The 27,269-nt window shown below is 34.2% G+C and overlaps 2 protein-coding genes across 3 annotated transcripts in view; both read right to left on the bottom strand.

Annotated features, from left to right (window-relative positions):
- Positions 1 to 3,445, bottom strand: part of zgc:158403 — a 46,206-nt gene extending 42,761 nt beyond the window's left edge. The window contains 1 exon segment of the mRNA NM_001080084.1: positions 3,157 to 3,445. Coding sequence (NP_001073553.1) covers positions 3,157 to 3,191 — 35 coding nt within the window. The 5' untranslated portion in view covers positions 3,192 to 3,445.
- Positions 3,446 to 8,342: 4,897 nt separating this feature from the next.
- tspan34b (tetraspanin 34b) overlaps positions 8,343 to 27,269 on the bottom strand; it is a 27,050-nt gene continuing 8,123 nt past the window's right edge. For both annotated transcript variants that reach the window (NM_200408.2, XM_073937655.1), the window contains 7 exon segments: positions 8,343 to 9,208; positions 11,036 to 11,128; positions 11,227 to 11,352; positions 12,713 to 12,820; positions 12,901 to 12,975; positions 14,905 to 15,120; positions 21,066 to 21,143. In NM_200408.2, coding sequence (NP_956702.2) covers positions 9,152 to 9,208; positions 11,036 to 11,128; positions 11,227 to 11,352; positions 12,713 to 12,820; positions 12,901 to 12,975; positions 14,905 to 15,120; positions 21,066 to 21,122 — 732 coding nt within the window. In that variant the 5' untranslated portion in view covers positions 21,123 to 21,143 and the 3' untranslated portion in view covers positions 8,343 to 9,151.

Below are 27,269 nucleotides of genomic sequence, written 5' to 3'. Positions count from 1 at the left end.
GATTTAGCATGGCCATGAAGCAGAAAGGAGGGATTATGAGTCAGGTAGGTAAGACTTTCTCGACTACGAGTCGGGTCAAAGACAACAGATAATTCCATAAAACAATTTTATATTTTTTTTGTATTGTATAGAATTGTCAATATTCTATAGTTTCTATTAGCGATTTTTTTTCGATTAATTCGAATTTACGTTTTAAGACGATTTTATTCCATATTAAATCAAGATATCGCAATTTTTCTCATAAAAATATTAGAAACATCATAATTGCACCAATGCGCTTTGGTTTACTCTGTCCGTATGAAGCAGGTCGCACACCAGAAGCGCCGCTCGGCAACGCGCTGCGCAGTTCATATTTCGCAATCTGACTAGTTTCATGTTAAATATCATGTGAATGTGCGCATTTGGTGTGTGATACTTTAAACTGTCATGTGCGCCCAGTGTCGCTGCGCTTCTGGTGTGCAACCTGCTTGACTGCCTGTCTGGTTTTCAATCATGGCAGTGACGGACTGAACACAGAGACTGGACAGCCTAATTTAACCCAATGCATGACGTTGTGGGCATGCATCACAGAGCTGGTGCAAATACAACAAACACAAGCATTAGAGTGTCTTCAGTTGTGTATTTTTCTTTTGTTAATAATATTCATGCAAAAGGTTTCTTAAGTGATCTTTGCATATCACTCCAGTTGTGTCTTTCTTTACATTGTTTTCCAGTTATATTTAGGATTGATTTCTGTTATTTATTTAGAATAATAATTGTTTATTAATAATAATATATGGCGGTATGCTAGTACTGGGTTGCGGCTGGAAGGGCATCCGTATGGGGTGCCATTTAAACTAGAACCGCCGTTGATTATACACATTCACTACAATAATACCAACAGAGCGGAATACTGAGCTATTTTGAACTCGCTAGTTTTGTTAATATTATAGTAAATGTTCAATTTAGGGCAATGCGGTGGCGCAGTAGGTGTTTCTGTGTGGAGTTTGCATGTTCTCCCCCTGTTTGCGTGGGTTTCCTCCGAGTTCCCCTACATTCCAAAGACATGCAGTACAGGTGAATTGGGTAAGCTAAATTGTCTATTGTATTATGAGTCTATGAGTGTGTATGGATGTTTCCCAGAGATGGGTTGTAGCTGGAAGGGCATCCGCTGCGTAAAACATATGCTGGATAAGTTGGCGGTTTGTTACGCTTTGGCGACCCCAGATTAATAGGGGGATTAAGCCTAAAAGAAAATGAATGAATGAATGAATGAATGAATGAATGAATGAATGTTCAATTAAATGCATAGACCAACCTTTTTTTTTTTTTCCCCCACATGGGATTGGTTTGGAATTTTTTGTCTTTTTTATGGCCCGTTTCCACTGAGTGGTACGTAGAGTTCAGTACGCTTTTATAGCTGTTTCCACAGTCAAAAGGTACCAAAAAGTGAATCGTACCGTACCACTTTTTGGGTCTCCTTTTGATAGGGTAACTAGCACAACAAAAGGGTACCAAAAGGCGGAGCGAGACGCACAGCTGAATGTTATTGGTTTACAAACAAAGGGCACTAGCGCGTACACAAACAGGAGAATGAAAACAAAGGAAGCGCCATTATTAAGTACACAGCTGAGACATTCCACCGTATTAATATCTACATATAATAACGAGCCATGGTCGGCCCGAGCTCAAACAAACCTTGTCATCGTCTTGATGAACAGCCACAAAGCCAATAAGAAGAGCAGAATGTACCCTGCATCGTAGTTGTTTACAAGGCAGTCTAAAGCGCAAGCGGTTTCGCTTTCTTGCGATCACTCGCTGCTCATCTATATTTTAAATAAACTTCTGACAACCCGAATCCTTTCACAAACAGACAAACACGAGAGTGAAGTGCAAAAAACAAAACAAAAGAGAAGCGGGACAAAACAAAAGAGCAAATGATTCTTTCAGCAACCTAAAACATGAACAAACGGCCTATTATCATCACCTTTTGGACTATTATGAACTCGGAATGACGAAATTACTTTCTAACAAGAGGTTACATGTGCTGGTGAAGATTAAATATACAGATGAGACATTTGCACTGACTTTGGGCTATATGGAAACCCAAGCCTGATAAAGGTGACTCGTACTGTACCACTCAGTTGAAACGGGCCATATTAGGCTAAAAAGGGGGGAAACCACTGACTTTATGCAAATTATACAAATCACCAAGGACCACGGATTGAGCTAAACGTCTATTTTAAGGCTCTACTGAAGAAAATAATACACCTACATCTTTTAATGACCTGAGGGTGAGAAAATAAATTGTAAATGTTATTTTTTTTTGAGTGAACTACCCCTTTAACATGCACCACTGAAAGCGAGGCATATGTTAGAAACGCAAGAAATTGAGGTAAACTTGATTTTAGATTCACACACTCGTTCATTTTTAAACAGTGACAATTTCTGATGCGATAATTTAAATCTGTATACGCATGCAAGCATGACTTCAAAACATCATTAGCACTATTATAATTGACTGTGAACAATGTTGTACTTTGCTAGACATTGGCTGCTAATATAATTTCCCTATTTAGAATTTGCAAATAATACTTTTCTGAAATTATATTAAGTAGGCGAAAGTCTGAATGTGCGAATATAAAACCAAATTGACCCTAATATGTGAGAAAACAAGAGAAATAAAGCAAGTGTATGACTACAAGTCATTAGAGGTATCTTAAACCTTTAAAACTCTCTTAACCCTCAATGACTCATGCACAAATACACATTCAAAGCAGAATACAGTCAAGGTGTTTGATGTTTGCTCAGAGTACACACACACAAACACACACACAGCCAGCGCCTTTGGATAAGAAAATGAAAAATATGTCACAATGTGAATGATTCCACTTCAGCAACTTGCATGTAAATCATCCACAGAGCCTTCACATTCAGTCCCAGCATTACATTATCTACTTGTACAACATGAGCTGAACTCAAACCAGAATCTATTGCAAAACGAGGAAGGAAGAGATGTGAAAATTTGACATGAAGAAAAACTGCCAAAGCTAAAACACAGATATACTGAATCAGCCATTTAGAGACTTGAAGAACCACAGAGCAGGAACTCGAAATGCACAGCAATGATGCAGAGTTTTGACATCAACAGACACAAACCAGCACGTCCATACTCACTTTTCTGTAACAGGTGCATTTTTCCCAGTGGACATGGTGGATTTGCTCGTGTTTTCGTCCTGTTTTGGGGCCTTGTGGCCACTCACAGACACGTGTTTGAAGAGCTCAGGCTCCTCGTGAAGAGTTTTTCCTTCAGGTCTCAGGTGGAAACTCAGCGTCAGGACTCCGCATTGAGGATGAAGGTGTAAAAACTCGAGCTGGCAGTGAATGTGGGTCAGAGTTGGACTCAATCTACTGCTCGATTTGGCAGAAGTGGGTGTGAGATGCGAGAACGCTGAGTTCTGACTCCTCCTTGGTGCTCACTACTGAGAGTTTAATAACAGGATTGTAAACACGAAGGAACTGAAGTTAGGACCGCCATCTTGTGGAGGGGTGAGTTAAAGTCCGTGTGAAATAAAACATAGAAATGTCTGTTTTGATCGCGCACGTTGTTATTCTTTGAGTGAACAATTCATGCGTGCAAGTTTATCCACTGAAAGAGATTGTTTTGGTAATCTTCAATTAAAGTATGATGAGCATTTGCTTGCTTCTGCGTTTGGTGTAACGGTTCTTCAATGACGTCAGTTTAAGATGCAGTGTTGCCAGATATAGACCAAAGAGCATAGAATCACCAAGAGGCGACACTCTAGTACAATTTGGTAAACAGCCACTAGATGGCGCGGCGGCTATGGGACCCACATTTTTACATGGTCATCAAGCCGCGACCCAAATTTTTGAAACTATGATACAATTTTAGGAATTAAACTTAATTTGTATTTATTTGTTAACATAAACAAGATACATCATAAGAAATTCACCAAGACTTACAAATAAACACTGTTTTATTGCTAAATTACGAAATATGCTATCCATCTCAGATGCAGAAAAGCTAGTCCATGCTTTTATGACTTCGAGGCTGGATTACTGTAATGCTCTTTTCGCTGGCTGCCCAGCATCCTCTATTAACAAACTTCAATTAGTACAAAATACAGCAGCCAGAGTTCTGACCAGGTCTAGAAAACATGATCGTATCACCCCAATTTTATCCTCCTTACACTGGCTGCCTGTTAAGTTTCGTATTGAATTTAAAATATTACTTCTCACCTATAAAGCTCTAAATAATATAGCTCCTGTTTATCTAACCAACCTTCTGTCTCGCTACAATCCAACTCGCTATTTAAGATCTTAAAACTCAGGGCTTCTGGTAGTACCTAGAATAGCAAAATCGAGTAAAGGAGGTCGAGCCTTCTCTTTCATGGCTCCTACACTCTGGAATAGCCTTCCTGATAACGTCCGAGGCTCAGACACACTCTCCCAGTTCAAAACTAGATTAAAGACCTATCTGTTTAGTAAAGCATACACTCAATGCATCACCTAGCGGGTTACACACTGGCTTCTGCATCTTGCTTATATACACTATGAACAGCAGCTATGCTAATTATTTTCTTTATTTTCTATTTTCACCTGGGGATACTCATCCCGAGGTCCTCAGATTATGCGGAGTCACTGATTGGATCCAAGACCAGCGACGAGATGATCCCAAGGTTTCCATATCTGGGACCAGGCCATATCCTGAGCTGCTGCTGCGCTGATGGTCATGGGGAGTGGAGAACATGAGTCTGATTCCAGTGACGCTCCAGGGACAGACGAGTCTTCGCTGAGGCCATCTTCCAGCCTCCACCGCAGTGACTGAAGCTCTGCACAAGACTTTTGGCCAGCGGAGAAATTAAAATGGTCGTGCCCAACTGAGTTCTCTCAAGGTTTTTTTTCTTCACTCCCATCAGGTGAAGTTTTTTTTCCCTCTCCGCTGTCGCCACTGGCTCGCACGGTTCAGGATTGGTAGAGCTACACATCGATGAATTTGCTCTTCAGTGTTTGAACTCTCAGCAATGATTAAATCACACTGAACTGAGCTAAACTGAACTGAACTGAACTTAAACACTAAAAACTGAACTACACTGTTCCAATTACTATGACCATTTATGTGAAGCTGCTTTGACACAATCTACATTGTAAAAGCGCTATACATATAAAGCTGAATTGAATTGAATTGAATTTTCCAAAATGGATCAAATTATAGAAATATTACAAAGTAAAAACAACAAATACTGTTAATAATAAACTGTTAATAAAACACGTTTTCTGGTTTCTAAATGTTGTTTTAATTTAGAAGGTTTCATGCTCTCTTCTGAGAGCACCTCACAACCCCCTGGGGGGTCCCGATTCACAGTATTAAGCAGGTCGCACACCAGAAGCGCCGCGCAGCGCCACGCAGCGCCATGTATTTTAGAATTCTAAACATAGGTTTCTATCAGGATACACACACAGGCGCCGCAAGTCGGCGGCTGTCGGCGGCGCCCGGCGACGGCTCAGGACGCAGTTCATTTTTCAGCCGCGCCACAGAGCGCCATCTGATTAGTTTCATGTTAAATATCATTCGATTGTGCACGTCTGGTGTGTGATACTTTAAACTGTCATGTACGCGCCGTGTTGCGGCGCCGTGTCGCGGCGCTTCTGGTGTGCGACCTGCTTTAGAGTATGTTTTACTTTAAATTCACCCCATTTGGCGTTTTTAATTATTTTGAAGATAATTAGGTGCTGCTTGTCAATCAGATAACGCTTCTATGTTCATTACTGCTGTCAATTGTGGGGGAAAAAATGATTGATAAAAGTGTTGTGATAAACAGCTGTAAGTTTAACTGCAGGTAATGCGTGATGCGTAACCGCCCAATCTGGCAACACTCATTTGACGGCTTCAGGCACAATTCTTAACCACAACCCATATAAGGTTTTTGTAAACGAACTTTTATTTTAACGAAGTCTCTTAAAGCTGTAAAAAAATGTAAAAGCTCTATCAATAAGTTAATATAAATCTGTATTTGGCATCTTGTGATGTCCTCCATTTTGTTTTTTCTTTTTTATTTGAATTATATTTATCTTTAACACTTTTGTTTTGATGCTTGTTTACTTACTTAATATGTAATTTAAATTACTTACATAATTTACAAATACACAAAAAAAGTAAAATAAAAATTCTTAACCACGCCCCACTTACTGTTAGTTTGCTTTGACGAATTGATCTGCAAAAAGAAAGCCCCGCCCCTACTCAGCCACAATATTCTTAACCACGCCCCACTTACCGTTAGTTTGCTATGAGGGAATAAGTGCAAAAGAAAAGCCCCATTCCTTAGTTAATATTTAGTTTCAGTTGGAAGTACATCAACATACTAAAATAAAAGTGTCGCAATACCTGTTTCACAATCATATTATGCACAAAACCATCCAACGGAAGTACATAAAATGATTTGATGACTTGGAAAGTGTATTAAGATTTTCGAAATGATAAATATATCAAAATACATTGTATAATCTACAAATTTACACACAAATATTTAAGCTACTATAATAAAGATGTAAATGCATTAAAATAAATTAAAGTTAATAACTATAAGGTGACTAATTTAGATAATCAAATCAGGTATTTAGGAAAATTTTTATTATATCAACTTTAAGATTGATTTATTTAATTAAAACTTAACTTTTGGAAACTCTTTGCTTCAAAAGTTCCAAACGTTAAGTGATTTTTGTTCTTCATTAAAGAAGTACATAATTTTTCACTATTCTACATATAAAATTTAAACAATATAATAGTAATAGTAATAGTAATAGAGTAAACAATATAATAGTAATTTATTTAAAACATAGTAAGCAGTTTAAGTAAACACATGTAAATTATATAATTCCAACTTGTACCTGAAAGATTAACAAACACTTTAAAAGATCATTGGTGTGATCAAAAGTGTCCTACATTTCTACATGACACTGAAATGCAGAATATTTTCAGAAATACATTTTGCACTTTACACCACCTCAACCATGATTATTATTATTATTATTTATTTATTTATTTATTTTTTGTGAAAATTAGTTACAAGAAATATAAACATACATTCAGATACTGGTATAATAATATCCATGAGCGGAAAAGATACAAAAATAAAGTAAGATCAGTGTAGGCTCAGTGGTTAGCACTGTCTCTTCACAGAAAAAAGGTCCCTGGTTGAAATCCCGGCTGGGTCAGTTGCCATTTCTGTGTGGCGTTTGCATGTACTTCCCCTGTTCGTGTGGGTTTCCTATGGGTGCTCCAGTTTCCCAGTCCAAAGACATGCGCTATAAGTGAATTGAATAAATTAAACTGGCCGTAGTGTATGTGTGAGAATGTAAGAGTGAATGGGTGTTTCCCAGTGCTAAGTTGCAGCTGGAAGGGCATCCGCTGTGGAAAACTGCTGGATAAGCTGGCGATTCATTCCGCTGTGGCGACCCCTGATAAATAAAGGGACTAAGCTAAAGGAAAATGAATGAATAAAATATATATAAAACAACAAAATGAATATATTGATGATAGAATGACTAAATTCGTAAAATAATATAAACACATTTACATGTAAACAATAAGATAACTGGGAGATTGATGAAGTCCTCAATAAAGTCTAACAGCTACTGATTCTTTAATTATTAATGTTAGAAACTTTTTTCAAGACTTCCGTTTCAATAAAAATAAATTAGCCTACGTTAATATGCATTCCCTAAATTTCTGTTTAAGAATAAAATATTTCCTTGTAAGATGTAAACATTAACATCATATTCAATTATTTTTATTTCGAATTTTGAATAAAAACAATTTCCTATTTTAATTCTTGTTGCAAATAAGTACAAATGACACCTTTTATCGAGCTTGTTTATGCGCTGTGTCGTTTGGCATCACCTCAATCTACGAGACAGTCAGCCATTTTACGTCATAAACACTTTCTTCCACTAGAGAGCAGGGGAGCCCGCGAAAAGAACAGCTGTTTTGCCGCCAGCAGAGGGCGGTGATATTTACAAAATAAGACATGATCCGTTTAAAGGAGTCAAAAAAAACACACAAAGGTGAGTTAATAATAATAAAGTGATTCATTTTCGTATAATTTTAGAAGGGATATTTGTAGTTATCGTGTCGTCAGATGTAACCACTGATGGTGAATGTTTTGTCAACCCTCTGAAGTAAAATCAACTCCATTTATAACTTTGTAACCGAGTAAAAATGTCCTCACAGGACACAAAGCGTGGTAGAAAAACCACCTTGTCAGTTTATTTTTGTAATAACAACAGTATTTACATTACATTAGTGGATTTACAGTTAAAGAGTATAAAAGACAACACCATCACAAAGTTGAAATTGCCTTTATATCTATAATTATCATCAAAATAAACATTTTATATGAACATTTTAGCAACATAAAATAATCATTTTTTTTGGTAAAAACTTTATACATCACATTTTAAACATAAAACATTGTGCTTTATTACATGAGAAGTCACGTTGTGTAAATGCCTTTGGCTTGTAAGAGGTTTGCAATAAATTACAACAGCGACATTTTGCTAGAAAACATTTGGCCTATTTTGGTCATTGCACATATAATGACAGTAGTGTGTTTAGAATTACAAAGCAATGCCTTGGGTTTTATGCTTTTAAATAATAAAACAGTATATAAGTAAAAAAGTACAAAATAATAATAATAATCAGTCTCAATGAAATGTTAATCATTAAAATAGCTAATTTTACTACTGTAAAATGTCAAGATTTTCAGATTGACAGTCTGACTTTAGTTTTCATTCAAGGTATTAAAAGCATAGATTACCCAAATTTAGTTTATTCTGTTGAACAAAACAGAAAAAATACTGAATAATGTTGAAAACAAAACAACTATTGACTTCCATAGTATTTTTTTTTGCCCCAACAATTGATGTCAATGTTATTTTTCCCCCAAAATTATTCTGAATATTTTTCTTAATGTTCAACAGAAGAACAAAAATCATGAATGTTAAATAAATAATGAGGAAATGGTCCTTTTGGGTGAACTATCCTTTTAAGCAGTCATTCTTATCCAGAATGAAATCATTACAACCGATATTCCACCTCATCCTCAATCATCAAGAGGGGTCATTGGACAGATACTTCCATTAAAGTGACACGTTAAGCCTTTGAGCCTATTTTACAGTACAGGACCATGGACACGATCATCGCCGCAAGCTGAAAATCACAACACAGAAAGAAAGAAAAGTGAATAACCATTCATAAGTGCCTTCATAAAAGGGTTCTTGTTTATAATTAGGATTAGAATTAGATATCTTTAGGTCAAAATTATATGGGAGTAAATAAATTAGGTGTGTAATTTTAGTGCATGCTTTGCTATCTCAAAGAGCATCTTCAAAATTTCATTACCTCTTTTAGTATTTAAACTTTTATCTGAATTAAAAATGCGAAAATATTTCTAGTAGGGCTGAATAACATCGTTTGAGCATCGATATTGCAATGTGTGTATCTGCAATAGTCACATCGCAGGATAAGATTATAAAGATAATTTATTTAATAATAAAGACATTATTGAATTATTATTATTTTTTATTTATACAATGATGGCCATGTAACTGTACGTTTGATTGTTCAATTTATGTATTAAATACTGTTAGGCTTCCCAGAAAACCATAAAGCACTGTTTGTTTATTTATTTTTGGCTCTTAATTGATTCTACTTTATAGATTTATAGATCCACTGCATAGAAAAAGTCATCTCGGCCGATCTAAATTAATTAAATCTTTCCAAATAGAGCTCTTCAAATCATCTGCTGAAATTATATCACAATACATATATCGCAGCAAAACAAAATATGGTAATGTCAGATTTTTCCAATATTAAGCAGCTCTAATGTAATAATACAGCATGTCATTTATCATTGTGTTTTTAACACCAAAAGTAATCTAAAGCGCTATTATCTATAACATATACAAGTATAAATATATAATATATGTGTTCACCAACAGTATTTGATGCAAGATTTAAAATGTTATTATTTATTTATTTATTTATTTATTTATTTATTTTTATTTATTTATTTATATCTCAAACCAGACTACATTTAGATTGAGATATAAATAAAAAAAAAATTTGCACACTAAATATAAGATGTAACATTTGATTTATATTTTTATCTATGATAATAATACAACATGTTATTTATCATAGTGTTTTAACAGCAAAAATAATAAAAATTGCTTTTATCTATAATATATTATTATAATATATATTATATATATATTATATATATCTATACATTATATTATTTATTTATTTATATTTTTTTATTTATATACATATATTATGTATTTATTATATATATATATATATATATATATATATATATATATATATATATATATATATATATTCTTTTTTTTTTTTTTATAAATACATAATATATGCTATCACCAACAATATTTGATGCATATTTTTCATTTATATTATACATATATATTATACATTTATATACATTATATTATTTATTTATTTATTTATTTATTTATATACATATATTATGTATTTATTTATATATATTTATATATATTTATTATTTTTTTGAAATTATAGACTATTTGCACACTATATACTATACTATTTATTTATTTATTTATTTATTTCTCAAACCTAATTACACTTAGTTTAAGATAAATAAACAAATAAATATTTGCATATATATATATATATATATATATATATATATATATATATATATATATATATATATATATATATATATATATATATATATATATATAAGATTTAACATTTTATTTATTTATTTATTTAAACCAAGTACAATAAATCAGTCATTAAAACAAGTTATAAAAGGCACTCTGTAAATCGCCCTCTGTAATATTATTTTATCGTTGGAAGTAGATGCTAACTTATGCAATTTACATCATTTGCATTTTGATTAAATCTTAAATTGCAAGTACATTGTAAATTGCAGTCTTAAAATCACTTTGAAAAGCATTGATAGAAATGAAACGTGTGCTTTACCTCAAGCGCAGCGATGCCCAATGCTACGGCTATGATGATAACGGCATTTTTATCCACCAGCTTTATCAGTGCTGGAAAACAACCTGTTACAGTCTAGGGGGAAAACACACACAAATATAAAGATGAAAAGGTGTCCAATCCTCTAGAATTTCTTCAAGACTGTAAATGAATATGTATTACTAATGTCTCACCGAATTCATAACAGCCGCCTGATTACAGGGAGATGTGTTACAGCACTGAACCGGATAATTCTTGGTGCTGTTCACGAAGTAAGAGTTTGTGAAATCCGTATAGTTGTTGAATCCACAGCATTTCATCTACAGGAGATACAGAAGCAGTGAGAGTTAGATTCAACATCAGCTGCTGATCAAATATAAATAGTGTATATATTATATTATATTATATTATATTATATTATATTATATTATATTATATTATATTATATTATATTATATTATATTATATTATATTATATTATATTATATATAAATATATCAGGTGATGTTCTATGCTACTACTGTATATGCTATGATTTTACTGGATGAAAGTTTTATATTGTTTATGAGCTACAGATCTCATTCATTCATTCATTCATTCATTTTCGGCTTAGCCTCTATATTGATCTGGGGTCGCCACAGCGGAATGAACCGCCTACTCATCCAGCATATGTTTTACCTAGCAGATACCCTTCCAGCTGCAACCCATCACTGGGAAAGAGCTACAGATCTTTTGAAGTTAATTTATTTTGCCATTGATTAAAAGAAGGCAACGCAGTGACGCAGTAGTAGTGCTGTCGCATCACAGCAAGAAGGTCGCTGATTCGAGCCTCGACTGGGTCAGTTGGCATTTCTGTGTGGAGTTTGCATGTTCTCCCTGTGTTTATGTGGGTTTCCTCTGGGTGCTCCGGTTTACCCCACAGTCCAAATACATGGGGTACAGGTAAATTAAGTAGGCTAAATTGTCCGTAGTGTATGAGTGTGATTGAGTGTTTGTGTGGATGTTTCCCAGAGATGGGTTGCAGCTGGAAGGGCATCCGCTGTGTAAAAACGTGCTGGATAAGTTAGCGGTTCATTCCACTGTGGCGACCCCGGATTAATAAAGGGACTAAGCCGAAAAGAAAATGAATGAATGATATGAAGTTGTTTATCAGGAATGCCAGATAGAAGCGTTGACGCCAGGGCGGCCAGAGCGACCTTTGACGCTTTCACCACCTTCGCTGTGAGCGCAGAGTAATTCTAATTCTTAAAAAAGCAGAACTGTAAAAGAACTGTAACTCTGACTTTTAAAAAAGAATTGTAAGATGTGACCTTAGAAAGTCAGAACTGAGATGAAAACTAATTCTAAAAAAGTCAGAAATAAGATGCAACTCAGAATTCCTGAAGTCAGAGCCATGAGATGAGAACTTATTATAAAGAAAGACAAAATTGCAAGGTGTAAAAAAAGTCAGAAGTCAGTCAGGTGTAAAAAATTTCAAAAGTAAAAAAAAAAAAGGTCAGAGCAAGACTCAGAATTAAGAGGAAAATGGACAACAAAAACAACCAATTGCTTATACACTGGAGATTATAAGCTTACACGATGTAACAAATGATGCATTACATACAAAAAATATGATTCTATAGTAATGTGAACATGTATTTCTTGTTTTTTTTTTTTTTTATTAACCAAAGTTTTACTGACCCCAGTCATTGTTGTGTTCCACAATCCGGTGACGTCTTGGTTTTTCCCAAAGTCACTTTGGAGGCTTTTCACAGCATCAACTCCCAACTGTTTAATCAGCGTTTCTGCCTGAAATACACAAAAGAAGAGCCATGGCTATTTCCATCTGCATGCATAAAGAGTGGAAAATATCAAATGCAAAAACTCACCAGCGGCCTAAACGCCAGAATCACAATCGCCCCGGCAACTTCAGCAATGAAGATGATCAGAATAATGATGAAGAACTGAGGAGAGTATAAAAAAAACATTTCCATTCATCAACAAATATTATAGAATTTTACATAACCATATTTGCATAACTGTTACGTTCCTGTGTTGCATGATTACTATTTTTTTTTTTTCGCTAGTCTCTCTCCCCCTGTGCTCGCTCGCTCTCTACCTCTCTCCTGCTTCCACCCATACAGTGGCTCCGATTGGCTATTTGTCTGTTCTCCATTTGTCTACCGTCAGTGTCATGCGCATCTGAGGTTGAAGAGTGGGACAGGTAAGAATGTCGCGTGACATACATTGGCACACGTAGTTTGAATATCTCTGTTGTTAGACACATTAGGTAAGGGGCGTGCTCCACCCACTGTACTTTTGTTTTCTTATCATATATTAGAGTAGGTTAGGTAGTGCGTAATAGACGCGAATATTTATTTTCAATAACTTCTTTTGGATAGTTAGGGTAGAGGTTGGGCCAATAGATTTTGATTTATTTATTTCTTTTGTTTGGACGCCGCCCGGATCTCATATCTCCAACTCTCCCATCTATCTAGTCAAACGTCTTATGTCCCATTTGTCTTTAAATTTCAATGTATCTTTGTAAATATTTAATGTTCTTTCTATACACATATTTTTGCATTTATTATTATCACTATCTTTGTAAATAAACTCACTTTATTGCATTTAGGTAGTCTTGGTATTTTGTCCCTCACTTGTTGATTTTGTGTGTTTGCTCATGCGTTTCACCTAAAATTAATGTTACTCCCCTTACCCTTGACTTACCATCTTTAAAATCGTAACAATAACCAATAATTTAACTAGGACTGTCAATTAATTGAAATGTTTTAGACAATTAATTAGGGCTGCATTATATATTGTTTCAGTATCGATAACGCAATGTGCACATCTGCATGATCTCCATTGTAGAATTAGAATTATAGTTGAATAGGAGTTAAAAACACACACGATTGTGGAGTAATTGCAAAGTTTAACCATAAAGTTACCCAAAAAAAAAGTCCTTTGTTTACGAATTTCAAGCCAGAATAAAGCATTCAGGCACAGGAAATGTATATAGTATATTCTGTCTATATATAGACATATACAGTTATATATATATATATATATATATATATATATATATATATATATATATATATATATATATATATATATATATATATATATATATACAGTTGAAGTCAGAATTATTAGCCCCCTTTTGATTTTTTGTTCTTTTTTTAAATATTTCCCAAATCATGTTTGACAGAGCAAGGAAATTTTCACAGTATGTCTGATAATATTTTTTCTTCTTATTTGTTTTATTTCAGTTAGAATAAAAGCAGTTTGGATTTTTTTTTTTTTTTTGGGACAAAATGATTAGCCCCTTTAAGCTAATTTTTTTTCCGATAGTCTACAGAACAAACCATCGTTAAAGAATAACTTGCCTAATTACCCTAACCTGCCTAGTTTACCTTATTAACCTAGTTAAACCTTTAAATGTCACTTTAAGCTGTATAGAAGTGTCTTGAAAAATATCAAGTAAAATATTATTTACTATCATCATGGCAAAGATAAAATAAATCAGTTATTAGAAATGAGTTATTAAAACTATTATGCTTAGAAATGTGCTGAAACAATCTTCCCTCCATTAAACAGAAATTGGGGAAAAAAATGAACAGGGGAGCTAATAATTCAGGGGGGCTAATAATTCTGAATTCAACTGTATATATAATGTTTCACAACTCTACACTTCTTTAATTTGTTGTTACTGTAAAAGTTCAATAAACTAAGCAAAATAAATTCCCATAACAAAGTAATTTATGAGTTATATTGACAGCTCTAATTTAAAAATATCACATTACAAACATTATACATGTACTACAGCTGAAAGGTTTTACTATTGTTACTAATAGTGCATTAATGTGTGTTATGGGTGTCTTCTGACGTACCAGCATCAGCATACACCTGCTCTCTTTGATGGCTCCGCAGCAGCCCAGGAAGCCCAGGACGACTAGCACAGCTCCCAAAGCGATCAGCAGGTATCCCACATTCAGCACCTGTCCCATCTGACTCGAAGCGCCTGGTAAACTCTGCATAAAATTCAGTATGGAGCCGTTGTCCACCTTCACCCAGATGCCCACACCCAGAATAACCCCTCCTGCCAGCTGCACAAAAACAAACAAACACAAAAAAGAGACACGTTAGTTTTTAAAACTATGATTCATTCATTCATTTATCCACAGCGGAATGAACCATCAACTACTTCAGCATTCCCAGTACTGGGAAACATCTATACACTCTCACATTCACACTCATGCACTACGCAAAATGTAGTTTATTCAATTCACCTATAGTGCATGTTTTTGGACTGTGGGGGAAACCGGATCACCCGGAGGAAACCCATGCCAACATGGGGAGAACATGCAAACTCCACACAGGAATGCCAACTAGCCTAGCCGGGAATTGAACCAGCGACCTTCTTGCTGTGATGCGACAGTGCTAACCACTGAGCCACCTGAAGCTGTGATGTATGCAATAATGTTTCCAGGTTACTACTTATTTGCATTTGTGACCACTGTTGAGTCAGATCACACTCTAAAGCCAGTCTTTCAGGAAATCGTGGTGTGAAATACAGCGTCTAGAATAGTTTAATTTCATTGACTATGTTTACAGGCATCAATTATTGTTAATGTGAATGAATTGAAACTAATCGCAGATCTGTTTATGCACTCCAAACATTTGCATTGAATTTTAAAAACCTGTTGCATTGATCAAAACGTTTGAAATGAAGAGGTTTTAGGTTCAACATAGATAAAAGAGTTGATGATTTTTGTATTTTTTAAGTAGGCTTGTGTCTAAAAATAGACACATTCATTATAATTTATAAGTCTATTCCGCACACGGGTGTTCTTTATGCAACTGAATAAGTAAACTACTTAATAGTATTAAATGGCCTTTTGTTAGATCTAGGTAAGCAAATGCAAAACTGATACATGCATCTCTTACTGTATACTTCATAAAACGCACATTTTATCACATTATATATGCTGTAAGTGTACTTAATTAGTAAATATATTTATTTATACTTATTACTTAATTCTTTTTCAAAGTTCTGTTTAACGGAGAGATTTTTATAACACATCTTTAAACGATACTCTGAAAATATTTATTGGATTTATTAATTTTTTTAAAGGTAACTGGTTGCAAACAATTTATATGGGCTGAATTTAAACAAACAAATAAAGTTGAACATTAAATTTGTTTGTTTAATTTCAGCTTATAAAATTGTTTGCAACCACTTACCTTAAAAAAAATGTAGTAAATTCAACGAGTATTTTTTTAAGCGGTAGTTTGTTCCACGTCCATGTATTTATTTATTCATTTATTTATTTTTGCTATTTTGTCACCCTCTTGAGTTTTGTACCTGTTTTTGTTTTGATCAAGTAGATCAGGGGTTCCCAAACTTTTCAGCTCACGACCCTCAAAATAACAATGCCAGTGACTCGTGACCCCAACATTCCTCAGAGGTGGTTATATATATATATATATACACAAATATTTTCATGTTGTTGTTTTTTTATGTAATTATTAACTACTATTTTTATCTTCTATGGGTTCTGGATAAAATACGGCAATTATAATATTTCTTAGTTTTAAAACGCATAACTTTTGCTTTGGTTACACCATCCGTCCACACTACCCTGGAGTTTTCGAGCCCCTGAAAATGCTGAAGAGGCTGTTTCAGTTTTAAAACGCTACTGCTCCGTGTCAGTGTGGATTAGAGGGAAACGGAGACATCAGAAAACAGAGGCATGGCTGCAGACATTATCCTACCTGATTGGGGCCTTTTCTCATTATAAAGTACAAAAAGTTCAGTCTTGCATCCTTTTCTTGTAAGTTCAGACTTCGCAGGTTGAGTAAATCTTCAAATTTAATGGGAGTACTTTTATAACGTCATTTCTCTTGGCTATCTTTATCTTAGCAATAAAATGAAAATATGACATTGTCTCTTTTAATTTTTATAATAACAACTTATTAAGGCATTATGTACATATTTATATGACCGTCATCTCCACAGTATGCCAATTTATAACAAACCGGAGCCTAATAACTGCCTCCTTTCATCTTCATAGAAAAATATGAAACATTAGGCCCACTGTGGGGTTTTGGCAATATGTCAGGCTACATGGAAACAATAAAGATTATCAGAGGAAATGCATGGTGAAATACAAAATTGCCGTCTCTTTTGCTGAAGATAATAATATATTAGCTACAGTTTTAATAATCAATAATAACTATGAAGTACAATAAGTTTATACAATACAAAAAATAAAGGCAAGCATTATCAAGCATGCGGAATTAGTGTATGCGGTTACATAAACTTATAGGTATATTATTTATCTTTGCGCTCAGACAAATCACGTTACCTGAGAAAAAGTAGGCTAATAGATTAAAAAGACAGAGTGGTTAGATATAGGTCTACACATGATGAATTATAGATCACGATTAACAACTACAGAGAGATGAGATCCACCCGAAGATTCGGAATATCCTGGCCGAATACGGCTACTCTTAGCAGGACAGGTGTGCTTAGATGCTTAGAGCTCCCGCTGACTGTTCTCAGACGCGAGAATACGCTGAAGCAGATTTTAAAATGCGCTGAAGCAGGTGTTCAGAAATGCTGATTGTTTTCGTTCTAAAACATTGTTTTAAAATAAAAACGTGTTACTGTAAACAGGGACTAAAATTGGGTCGCGACCCCCACTTTAGGAACCACTGAAGTAGATTCCTTTGCAACTGCGGATCATTGATCGCTGGCGTTATATGAGCCCACGTTGCAGCGCTTCGGGGGCGAGGACTTGAGTGGCCGTCCAGACGTGCAGTCGTGCTCCTTTAGTGTTTAGCCTTTGTTTTGTTGTGATTCCTCCCCATACTTTGTTATTATTTTGTTTGTTTACCTTATTTAATCCCCTAGACCAATCCATTTGGTTTTTCCCTGACTTGTACTATGGCTGTAACATAATTGAGGGCTCGTCCGGGATAATAGTTATTAACTATTGTCTAATTTCTTTTGTCTTTGCAATGATGACAGTACATATTTTACTAGTTATTTTGCAAGATACTCATATTCAGATTAAATTCCAATTGATAGGCTTAAATAGGCAAGTCAAAGCTGAAAAGCTGTATTAAAATTTGTAGCTGAATCAAATCACAGATTGGCTAATGAGATCTAAAAAAATCTATGTAATCTGGCTATGTATAAGAGCTGTTTATTGTGTTTAATCCACATTCTGTTGTACATCTAATAGAGAGCCATATTTTGCTTAACCAGAGTGACAGAAGGCTGTTGTGGAATGCCCTTTTATGGAGATGTTTTGGTCTTGTTTTATGCAAATGTCCAGTTTTGTGCATGCTACAACTTTTATCAAAATCGCGCAACACTAGAACGAGGTTGAGAACAAATTCATGTGCATCTGTTGGGGATTTTTCTTGACAAGTTCTTTTGTGGGCACAAAGTGAATGAAATGCAATATGTAGAATTTACATCATAGTATTTGCATGCGACCCAGATAAAACACATGAAAATGGAGTCATTTGCTTGTTTGTTTGTTTGGACATCTGCTTGAAAAAAAGACAGCACTTATTGCACTTGGTATTCAACATCAACATATTCTGTAGTCACTTCACTAAGAAAAAACACAGTTTTCAGTGTTTCCACAGTGAATATGACTGGAAATCATTTGGATTGAAACTATAAATGACTCCAAATGTAAACACAAAGTCTAACTAAATTAAAGAAGTTACTTTTTTATTAACCTACTGGAACCTACTGTACCAACAACTTCTAAGTTTCCATCTGTTCACTTTGAATGCAACTCACACATACAATTTCAGTTTTTTTTTTGTCAAACAGTGGAGATCAAATATAGAGAATATTAGATCTTCCTAAATGTCGAGTTCACAGCTTAGTCTTAATAAAACTAAAGTAACTGGTGGTGAATTTATTAATTATCTGACGAATTCTAATAAACTTTCCAGTTTGTACTGACTCTTCAGGAAGGTGAGCCGTCGTTCTGGAATGACTGAAACAGCAGGAAGTCCAAAGATCGAACCTTTCAGCCATAGCAAGAGAAGTTGGCCATTAATATCTATGATTTCTAGATTATCGCGCATCTTTAGAAAGTCACAAACTCGTTCAAGTTCCCAGGCAGGCTGGTAAAGAAAACTTTTATTTTCTAAAACACTGTAAAGACACATTTAATAAAAAAATGGAGGGCCATATGAATCAGAAATTATATGTCTTTGAAAACTTGTGATATGTTAAGGCAAGGGGTTATAAAAGAGCACGAGAGATGACTTGGGAACACAATTAAGTGTAATGAGAACCATGTGTAAATACATCCAGGAAAACATGAAAAGTATAAAACATGTTAAAACTGTCATGTGTGTTTAAAAACACTGTATGGGAGAAAAGAGTCCAGTTTAGACGTTTGAAACATAAACACTAGTCATATCATGTTAATGTATAATATCTTAATGCATAAATATAGTTATGAATGCATTAGATCTGTACATTATAAGTGCCGAAGAGAAAATGGGGCTTTAAATTGGGGTAGGAAAAGGAGTAGGAGCTGGGAGAGGGCTGTTGAATCAGGAACCAGCTGTGAAAATACAAAAGTGGGATGAGGCAAGGATAAAGACTACAGCAAATTTGAGGGACATCAGATTGTCCTGGGGAGAGACTGCAGATTGCTCTGGGTTTGCTCTGGACTTTCTCGACTTTACTGGAATAATGTCTAATCTTTTGACTTCCATAACCTCCAGACTGAGTTTGATTAATTAACACAGGTAATAATAGTCAAAGCTAAAGAGTAACAGATGTAATCTGAGGTATGTAATCAGATTCCAAAAATCAAATACTTGTAATTAGAGTAAAATATTCATAATCAGACTATAGTCATGTTTTCTTGATTACATGATTACATAAAGATTACATAAAATTCTTGAAAATTATTTTATAATAATAAAATTGATTTTGTTTCAACCAGGTTTACTATTAGCAAACACTAACTAAGTTTATGAGTGTTTTAACATTTACTTGTCCATGCAGTATACTGCACTTTAAAAAGAAACATCTGAGGCTCTTTTTGCTGATACGGATTCATATATTTGTCTTTTTAATCTGTCAAAATGAAAATACAACATTATCCTACTTAAATATATACAGTTGAAGTCAGAGTTATTAGCCCTCCTGAGTTTTTAGCCACCCTGTTTATTTTTCCCCCAGTTTCTGTTCAATGGAGAGACAATTTTTTCAACACATTTCTAAACATAATAGTTTTAATAACTCATTTCTAATAACTGATTTATTTTATCTTTGCCATGATGACAGTAAATAATATTTGACTAGATATTTTTCAAGACACTTCTATACAGCTTAAAGTAACATTTAAAGGTTTAACTAGGTTAATTAGGTTAAGGTTAGGGCAATTAGGCAAGTTGTTGTATAACGATGGTTTGTTCTGTAGACTATCAAAAAAAAATTAGCTTAAAGGGGCTAACAATTTTGTCCCAAAAATAGTTTTTAAAAAATAAAAAACTGCTTTTATTCTTGCCGAAATAAAACAAATAAGACTTTCTCCAAAAGAAAAAATATTATCAGACATACTGTGAAAGTTTCCTTGCTCTGTTAAACATCATTTGGGAAATATTTAAAAAATGGGGGAAAAAAGTCAAAGGGGACTAATAATTCTGACTTCAACTGTATGTGATATAAAATAAGGGTTAGCACAAAAGTAATCTAAATGTAATCCAAAAGTAGTCAGATTACTTTACCATAAATGTGCAATCTAAGAGATTATAAAAATGTCTCCACATTTATGAGAATGTGGACTGAAATCAGCAGAAAGAATCAAAAGGCTACACTATTTTTATAATTTTTTTCCTGAGGAACTTATCTGTCATGCAGGAACTTGTTTACCGTCACACACTGAAACAGGTAAAGCAATTCCCAGAAGCTGAAAACACCGAAACAATGAAAACATCAAGCGTTCATGAACTGTTCTCTAATTTTGATAATCTCCACTGTGCAAACATGATCTATACTTACAAAGATGATGCCATTGAAGAGAAACATCATGGTTTTCAAAAATCCAAAGCAACCCATTTTCTTGGATGGATATGAAACCTAAAAAACAAGCAAACATGTTTTTAGTAAAGGACTTCTCTCTAGTTTTTGCAATCAAAACAGACACGAATACGTTTCCTAAAAACAAGCAAACATGTTATGGTCACAGCTGAATTCACTAACATACAATAAACACAACTGCTTGAATGATTCTGTATGATAAAGTACTCTATCAAGAACTAGTTGTTCGGCTAAATTAAAAATTGATGGCAGCTTAGAGATGACGCTCATATGGAGAATGAAGTCAAATGAATTGCTCAGGTGTGATTTTTCACAGAGTGTAAAAATCTTGATGGTTCTGTAGGTTTCGTCTATCCAAACGGACCTTTATTTAGTATTTTCCAACGGATTCGAGTCAGATGATTGGCTGGGAAAATTCTAGAGCTTTATTTTCTTTCTCTAAAACAATTCTAAAGTTTCTTTTCCTGTGTTTTGGATCATTCCCTTGCTGAAATATCCGTTCTGGTTTCATCTTCATCATCCTGATAATGTAGATGTTGGACTGAAGCTAATATTAATTTACACTGATGAAGGGCAGAGGGTTGCTGAATAACTTCTGAGAGATTTCAGCTGCTGTCTGGGCATTTACTGCCTTTCTACACCTTCCTTTCTTCATATTTTCATTTAACTTTTATTTGTCTTTTTATATATGTATTTCTATGGTTGTTATCAACATCTGGGGAAAATTTCAAGTCAATGGCACCTTCAGAAATATGTTTTCTGAGAAAAATGGTAACGTGTTTAATACTTATTTCACCCACTGTATATACTGTATGATATATTGCCTGATGTATTGTCTGTTATTTGTAAAGACTTATTAGTAAATACATTATTTATTAATATACAATATTTTATTTAACTGCAAAGTTGAAGAGTGTAATTTTCAACACCAAAAGTTGAGAGAGAAGAAACCAATGTCCCATAATGCAATTCATAACCATAATTCAATCGGAAAATAGACCAAAATTTGGAAACTGTTTGATTAACGGATATTTTTTTGGTGTTCAAATTGACTGAAACGACAGCAGAACTCAACAAATATTACAAATACACAATCAATCACACAGCTAATGTCAATTCATAAGTACTTTACTTGAACCTAGTGTTTTTCTTTGCTCACTACTGATGTAATTTGATAACATTTTTCCAGTATTAGAAGTTCAATAGTTTTATTCAAGTCAAAATATAAGATATAAAATCAACCTAAATACTATCATTTACCCCATTAGGAACTTGTTTGTTTTAGTTTAATCAATAACTCTTGCGAAGACCTAAATAGGTGTGTAATTCAACATATACAATACAATACTAACATAAATACACCCTATCCAGCTCTCTTTAAAGGTCAGATCCGTGTTTTAATAGAGATGTAAACAGACTGAAAGACCAGAGCTAATATTTAAAGAGTCTTTGAACTAGCTTTTTTGTCAGGAACACAAAGACTGAAAGCTTCCTTTACTTTATACGCATACAGTGAGCGAGGTGGAAAAGGTGTTCGAGATGAGAAATAACATTATTCAGCACTAGTGTAGGTCACTATTCAAATATAAGAAAATGAGCGGCATTGAGCATGTGACTGCGGCTCCGCACACTGAAGGTCACACGGTGTCGTTTTAAAAAAAGCAATGGAATACATGGGAGGAAGAAAAAAAGAAAGAAAATTTAAAAAACAAGAAAAATACTTACTAAATAATGACACTTATTGAAAATAAAATAATGAAAATACAATAAACAATGTGAAAAATGCTGGGTTTCACACAATTTCTTCATGTTGCCCCACGTTAACTTAATTGCTTTTTTTTTTCGAATGTACGTGGATGGAACTTAAAACAATTAACTTGTCCCAAAACCCTCAAGAATTGTGTTGATTCAGCTTATTTTAAAGAAGTAGTTTAAACAAGCAGCAAAAATTGAAATCGAATCGAAATCAACAAATTTTTGGTATGCTCCAGTCCCGACTAACTTCTCCCAAAGTATGCTATTTAAACCAACCATAAAGCAGCACACCTAAACAGTGCACGAGAACAGGAGCTTAATGACAAATAGCCTGCATGAACGGGGATGATGAGTTCAGCACAGGAGGACTTGGTGGCCAAAAAAAAGTCAACATCTGTGGTGTGGGATTCCTTTTGATGTATCATAGAACCAGGTAATTTGTAAGAACTGTCAGTCACATATCACAACTAAAAGTGAGTGGTAAGCGCGAGCGCAGGGCAGGAGTGGGACTCCTTTTCAGCCCTGGAGTTTCAAGCCTCAGACCGGCCCACCTCAGTTCACGACTGACTATATTAAAATAAGGTCATTTCCAATTCAGTTTCTAATGACACTATCACATCTTTTTTTTGAGAAAACAGCTGCTTTAGAACTTCAAATGTCCAACAACCCTAACAGTATTATATGTCTTAACAATAAAAATGAAAACATTACATTACTCTAACGAGGATCGAACCGGGGCCCACAGAGTCTTAACTTAACGTGCTAACCGCTGGACCACAACAGCTGTATGGAGTAAAGAGACACAACTAAGTTTTATCATCATTAAAATAGATAAAAAAAAAGAAGAGTTGCGATAAAATAATGAATAAAAAGGCTGTGGTCAAGTAAATAAATAAATTTAAAAAGTGTGACTGCTGAGAGCAACAGATTCTGGAGCTAGGGACACCGGCCCTCGCGGCCAAAAAACGGACCGGCCCACCGGGAATTCTCCCGGTCCTCCCGATTAGCCAATCAGGGCCTGCGCGAGCGTGTTGATTTCTTTAGCATTTTTTTCAATGCGCTTTGCACTTGCGCTTATGTGTCATTATTAGACGACCATCAACCGTTTTCTCAGGGCATTACAAACCAACAAAACATTGCTGCAGCTCTGATACATGTTTTATTTATGGAGAAACCAGTTAAGTCTCCTGAAAATATATATTCAATTCAATTCATCTTCATTTCTATAGCGCTTTTACAATGTAGATTGTGTCAAAGCAGCTTAACATAGAAGTTCTAGTAAATGTAAACTGTGTCAGTCTAGTTTAGTTCACAGATGGGTGTACAGACTGGCCCACGAGATATTAAAATTGTTTTGTTTGTTACCCTTTACTCTGATTGTTTTGCTTTTGAAATGTTTCAGATTTACACTGTAAAACGTTTGTGTGTCAAAATCACGATTAAATCCAAAATCGCAGTATTGTTCCAAAAAATTACGATAGGTTTCTTTTGCCCATATTACACAGTCCTATTGTGGATGATTCTTTAAAAACAATAAAGGGATTTTACAGTAACCCGATCTTTTAATACAAAGGACGTCATTTTTATGAGGTAAGCTGTACTTCTGCTTGTCACGGTCAACCAGTTTGACCAGTATCAATGACTCTAAGAGCTGAAACACTTTAAGGGCCTTTTTACGATGACACTAGGGCCTTTAGGGTCACTTTTAACTGAAGGAAAGCAATAAAAGGGTGGACACGTCTCTGATCCGAGGTCAGAGTTTGTTCAGACTGAACAGGAGGATTGGATTGGGTCATTGTCCAAAGTAAGAGCTGATAAACACTTAATCATCAATAAAGGTCTATTGATGCGACACATTTCACAATTACAGTCTGTCAGAGTTACAGTGAGTTTACCAGATTGACTATACTGACATTATATTAACTGCCATTTTTAGAAACGTAAAAATCTTGGAAAAAATAAATGTTATTATTATTATTGCTATTATCCATGACCTCTTTAGTACACTATCTGTCATCGTACTTAATTGTAACATTGGCTCCAAATTTTCATTGAACAAGTTAGTTTCTCTTTGGGTTTTAACATTACATTCCCCTCCAATTAGTATAAATAATAATAATAATAATAAGTTAATTAATGAAAATAATGGGAAAGACTTCAAAAATGTTGCAATAACTCTCTAGCTGGACTGATCTAGACTGATCCCCCCTGCCTACCCCTGATAATAATAATGCATAACAGTTTGTAACCCTTTATTTCCTTGAATTTTAATGTGGTTGTAAAAATGTAGGTTTTTAAGTGTTTTGTTGATTTATTTAATTAAATGTTTTCCCCACTCACAGTGTTTTCATGTATATCTTAGTTCGTATTTGTACAGTTTGTTTTTATTCCCTATTTTTTCCCCTTTTTTCTTTTCTTCTCTGTTCTTGATGGCTGTTGTTTATATTTGTAAAATGTAATAAATGTTAAATAATTTTTTGCTCCATTATTTAAATAATAAAATACAGCCTTGTTGAGACTAAAATTGTAAAATTTTGTACTTATTGTACAAATCCCATTTTTACAACAAATGTTTAATATAATGTATTATTATTATTTAATTATTTATTTATCGTTTTACAATATACTGTAACTATCAGCACAATTAACAGAAGGAACATTTAGCAACAAAAAAGCATCAGAGAATACAAATATAAAAACATCATCAAATTCAGTAAAACAGGAATTAAATAACAGCATATGAGTGGTCAGTGTGATAATGGTTATTTTGTAAGGACGAGACAAAGGGTTCATAAAGAGTCCAAAAGATATTCCAGATTTGTAAACATATGTGTGCTTTGTTTTTTAAACTATATGTTAAATATTCCAAATGCAGCGTTTCATTCATAATATTTTAAAATAATTAATACAATGGTTTATTAAATAACAGTACTCAGCATATACGAGTACAACACTCATAAATCTATCATTGAAATTCATATGCTTTATAAGATGTTATACAATATTATATTTGTGCATATACACTACCTGACAAAAAGTCTTGTCGCCTATCCAAGTTTCAGGAACAACAAATAATAACCTGACTTCTAGTTGATTATTTGGTATCAGAAATGGATTATATGAAAGGCAAAGTCCTCTAAATTACACATTTCACTAAGATAAAGTATGATCATGCCTTGATTTTTAATTATTTAATTAGGACAGTAAGGTCTGACTTTGCTTAGACAAAAGTCTTGTCACTTAACAGAAATAATGTACAGTCTAGAATATAAAGTCATGCTGCAGTGGGAAAAGAATTAATATAGTGTTTAACTCTCATGAGCTTGGAGGACTGCATCCATACATCTCTGCAATGACTCAAATCACTTATTAATAAAGTCATCTGGAATGGCATAGAAAGCGTTCTTGCAGGACTCCCAGAGTTCATCAAGATTCTTTGGATTCATCTTCAATGCCTCCTCCTTCATCTTACCCCAGACATGCTCAATCATGTTCATCTCTGGTGACTGGGCTGGCCAGTCCTAGAGCACCTTGACCTTCTTTCCTTTCAGGAACTTTGCTTTAGAGGCTGAAGTATGAGAAGGAACACTTCATCCTGCTGAAGAATTTGCCCTCTCCTGTGGTTTGTGAAGTAATCGGCAGCACAAATCAGGCTATTAAAATTGCCATCCACTTTGCAGATCTCTTGCACGACCCGAATGTAACCCCAAACCATGATTTTTCTTTAACCAAACTTGACTGATTTCTATGGAAATCGTGTGTCCATGTGGGTTCCAATAGGTCTTCTGCAGTATTTGTGATGATTGGGATGCAGTTCAACAGATGATTCAGCAGAAAAAAACAACCTTCTGCCACTTTTTCAAATGATCAACTAGAAGTCAAGTTTTTTGTTTGTTGCTCTTACAACTGTGATCGACGACAAGACTTTTGTCAGTTTGTGTACATTAGATTAGTCAGTACTAAAGCCAAATCTGGAGTTAATCTAAACAGAATAACTTACAAAAATGTCCCAAAAATAAGTACACCCAAATGTGTATTTTAGAGAAAAATATTAAATAAAAAGCTTAAAAAAAGAAACTAAAAATATATAAAATGTAGTTGAAAAGGGGTGTAGTAATTTATGTTGAGAACTGTAAAATATTTGCCTTTATTTACGGTAAATTACAGGCTAATAATTGCATTACTTTCCCTGTAAGGTACTCTATGTAAATTTACAGTAAATTACTGTGAGGTAGTTCATAATAACAACAATCCTGTAAATATTTATAATAATCAAAAAAGTGACTGTATTGCATAAATGCTCATGTGTATTAATTTCTATGTTGAATAAAATAAAGAGTGTTGGAATTCCTATAACTAACATGCAAAAGATAGAGCCCTTTTACAGTAATTTGCTGTAATCATGATGTC

The sequence above is a fragment of the Danio rerio genome, chromosome 3 (genome assembly GCF_049306965.1).
Source record: "Danio rerio strain Tuebingen ecotype United States chromosome 3, GRCz12tu, whole genome shotgun sequence".
NCBI classification, from domain to species: domain Eukaryota; kingdom Metazoa; phylum Chordata; class Actinopteri; order Cypriniformes; family Danionidae; genus Danio; species Danio rerio.
Note: the sequence above shows the minus strand (reverse complement) of the source record. Positions and strands in the feature narration are given on the sequence as shown.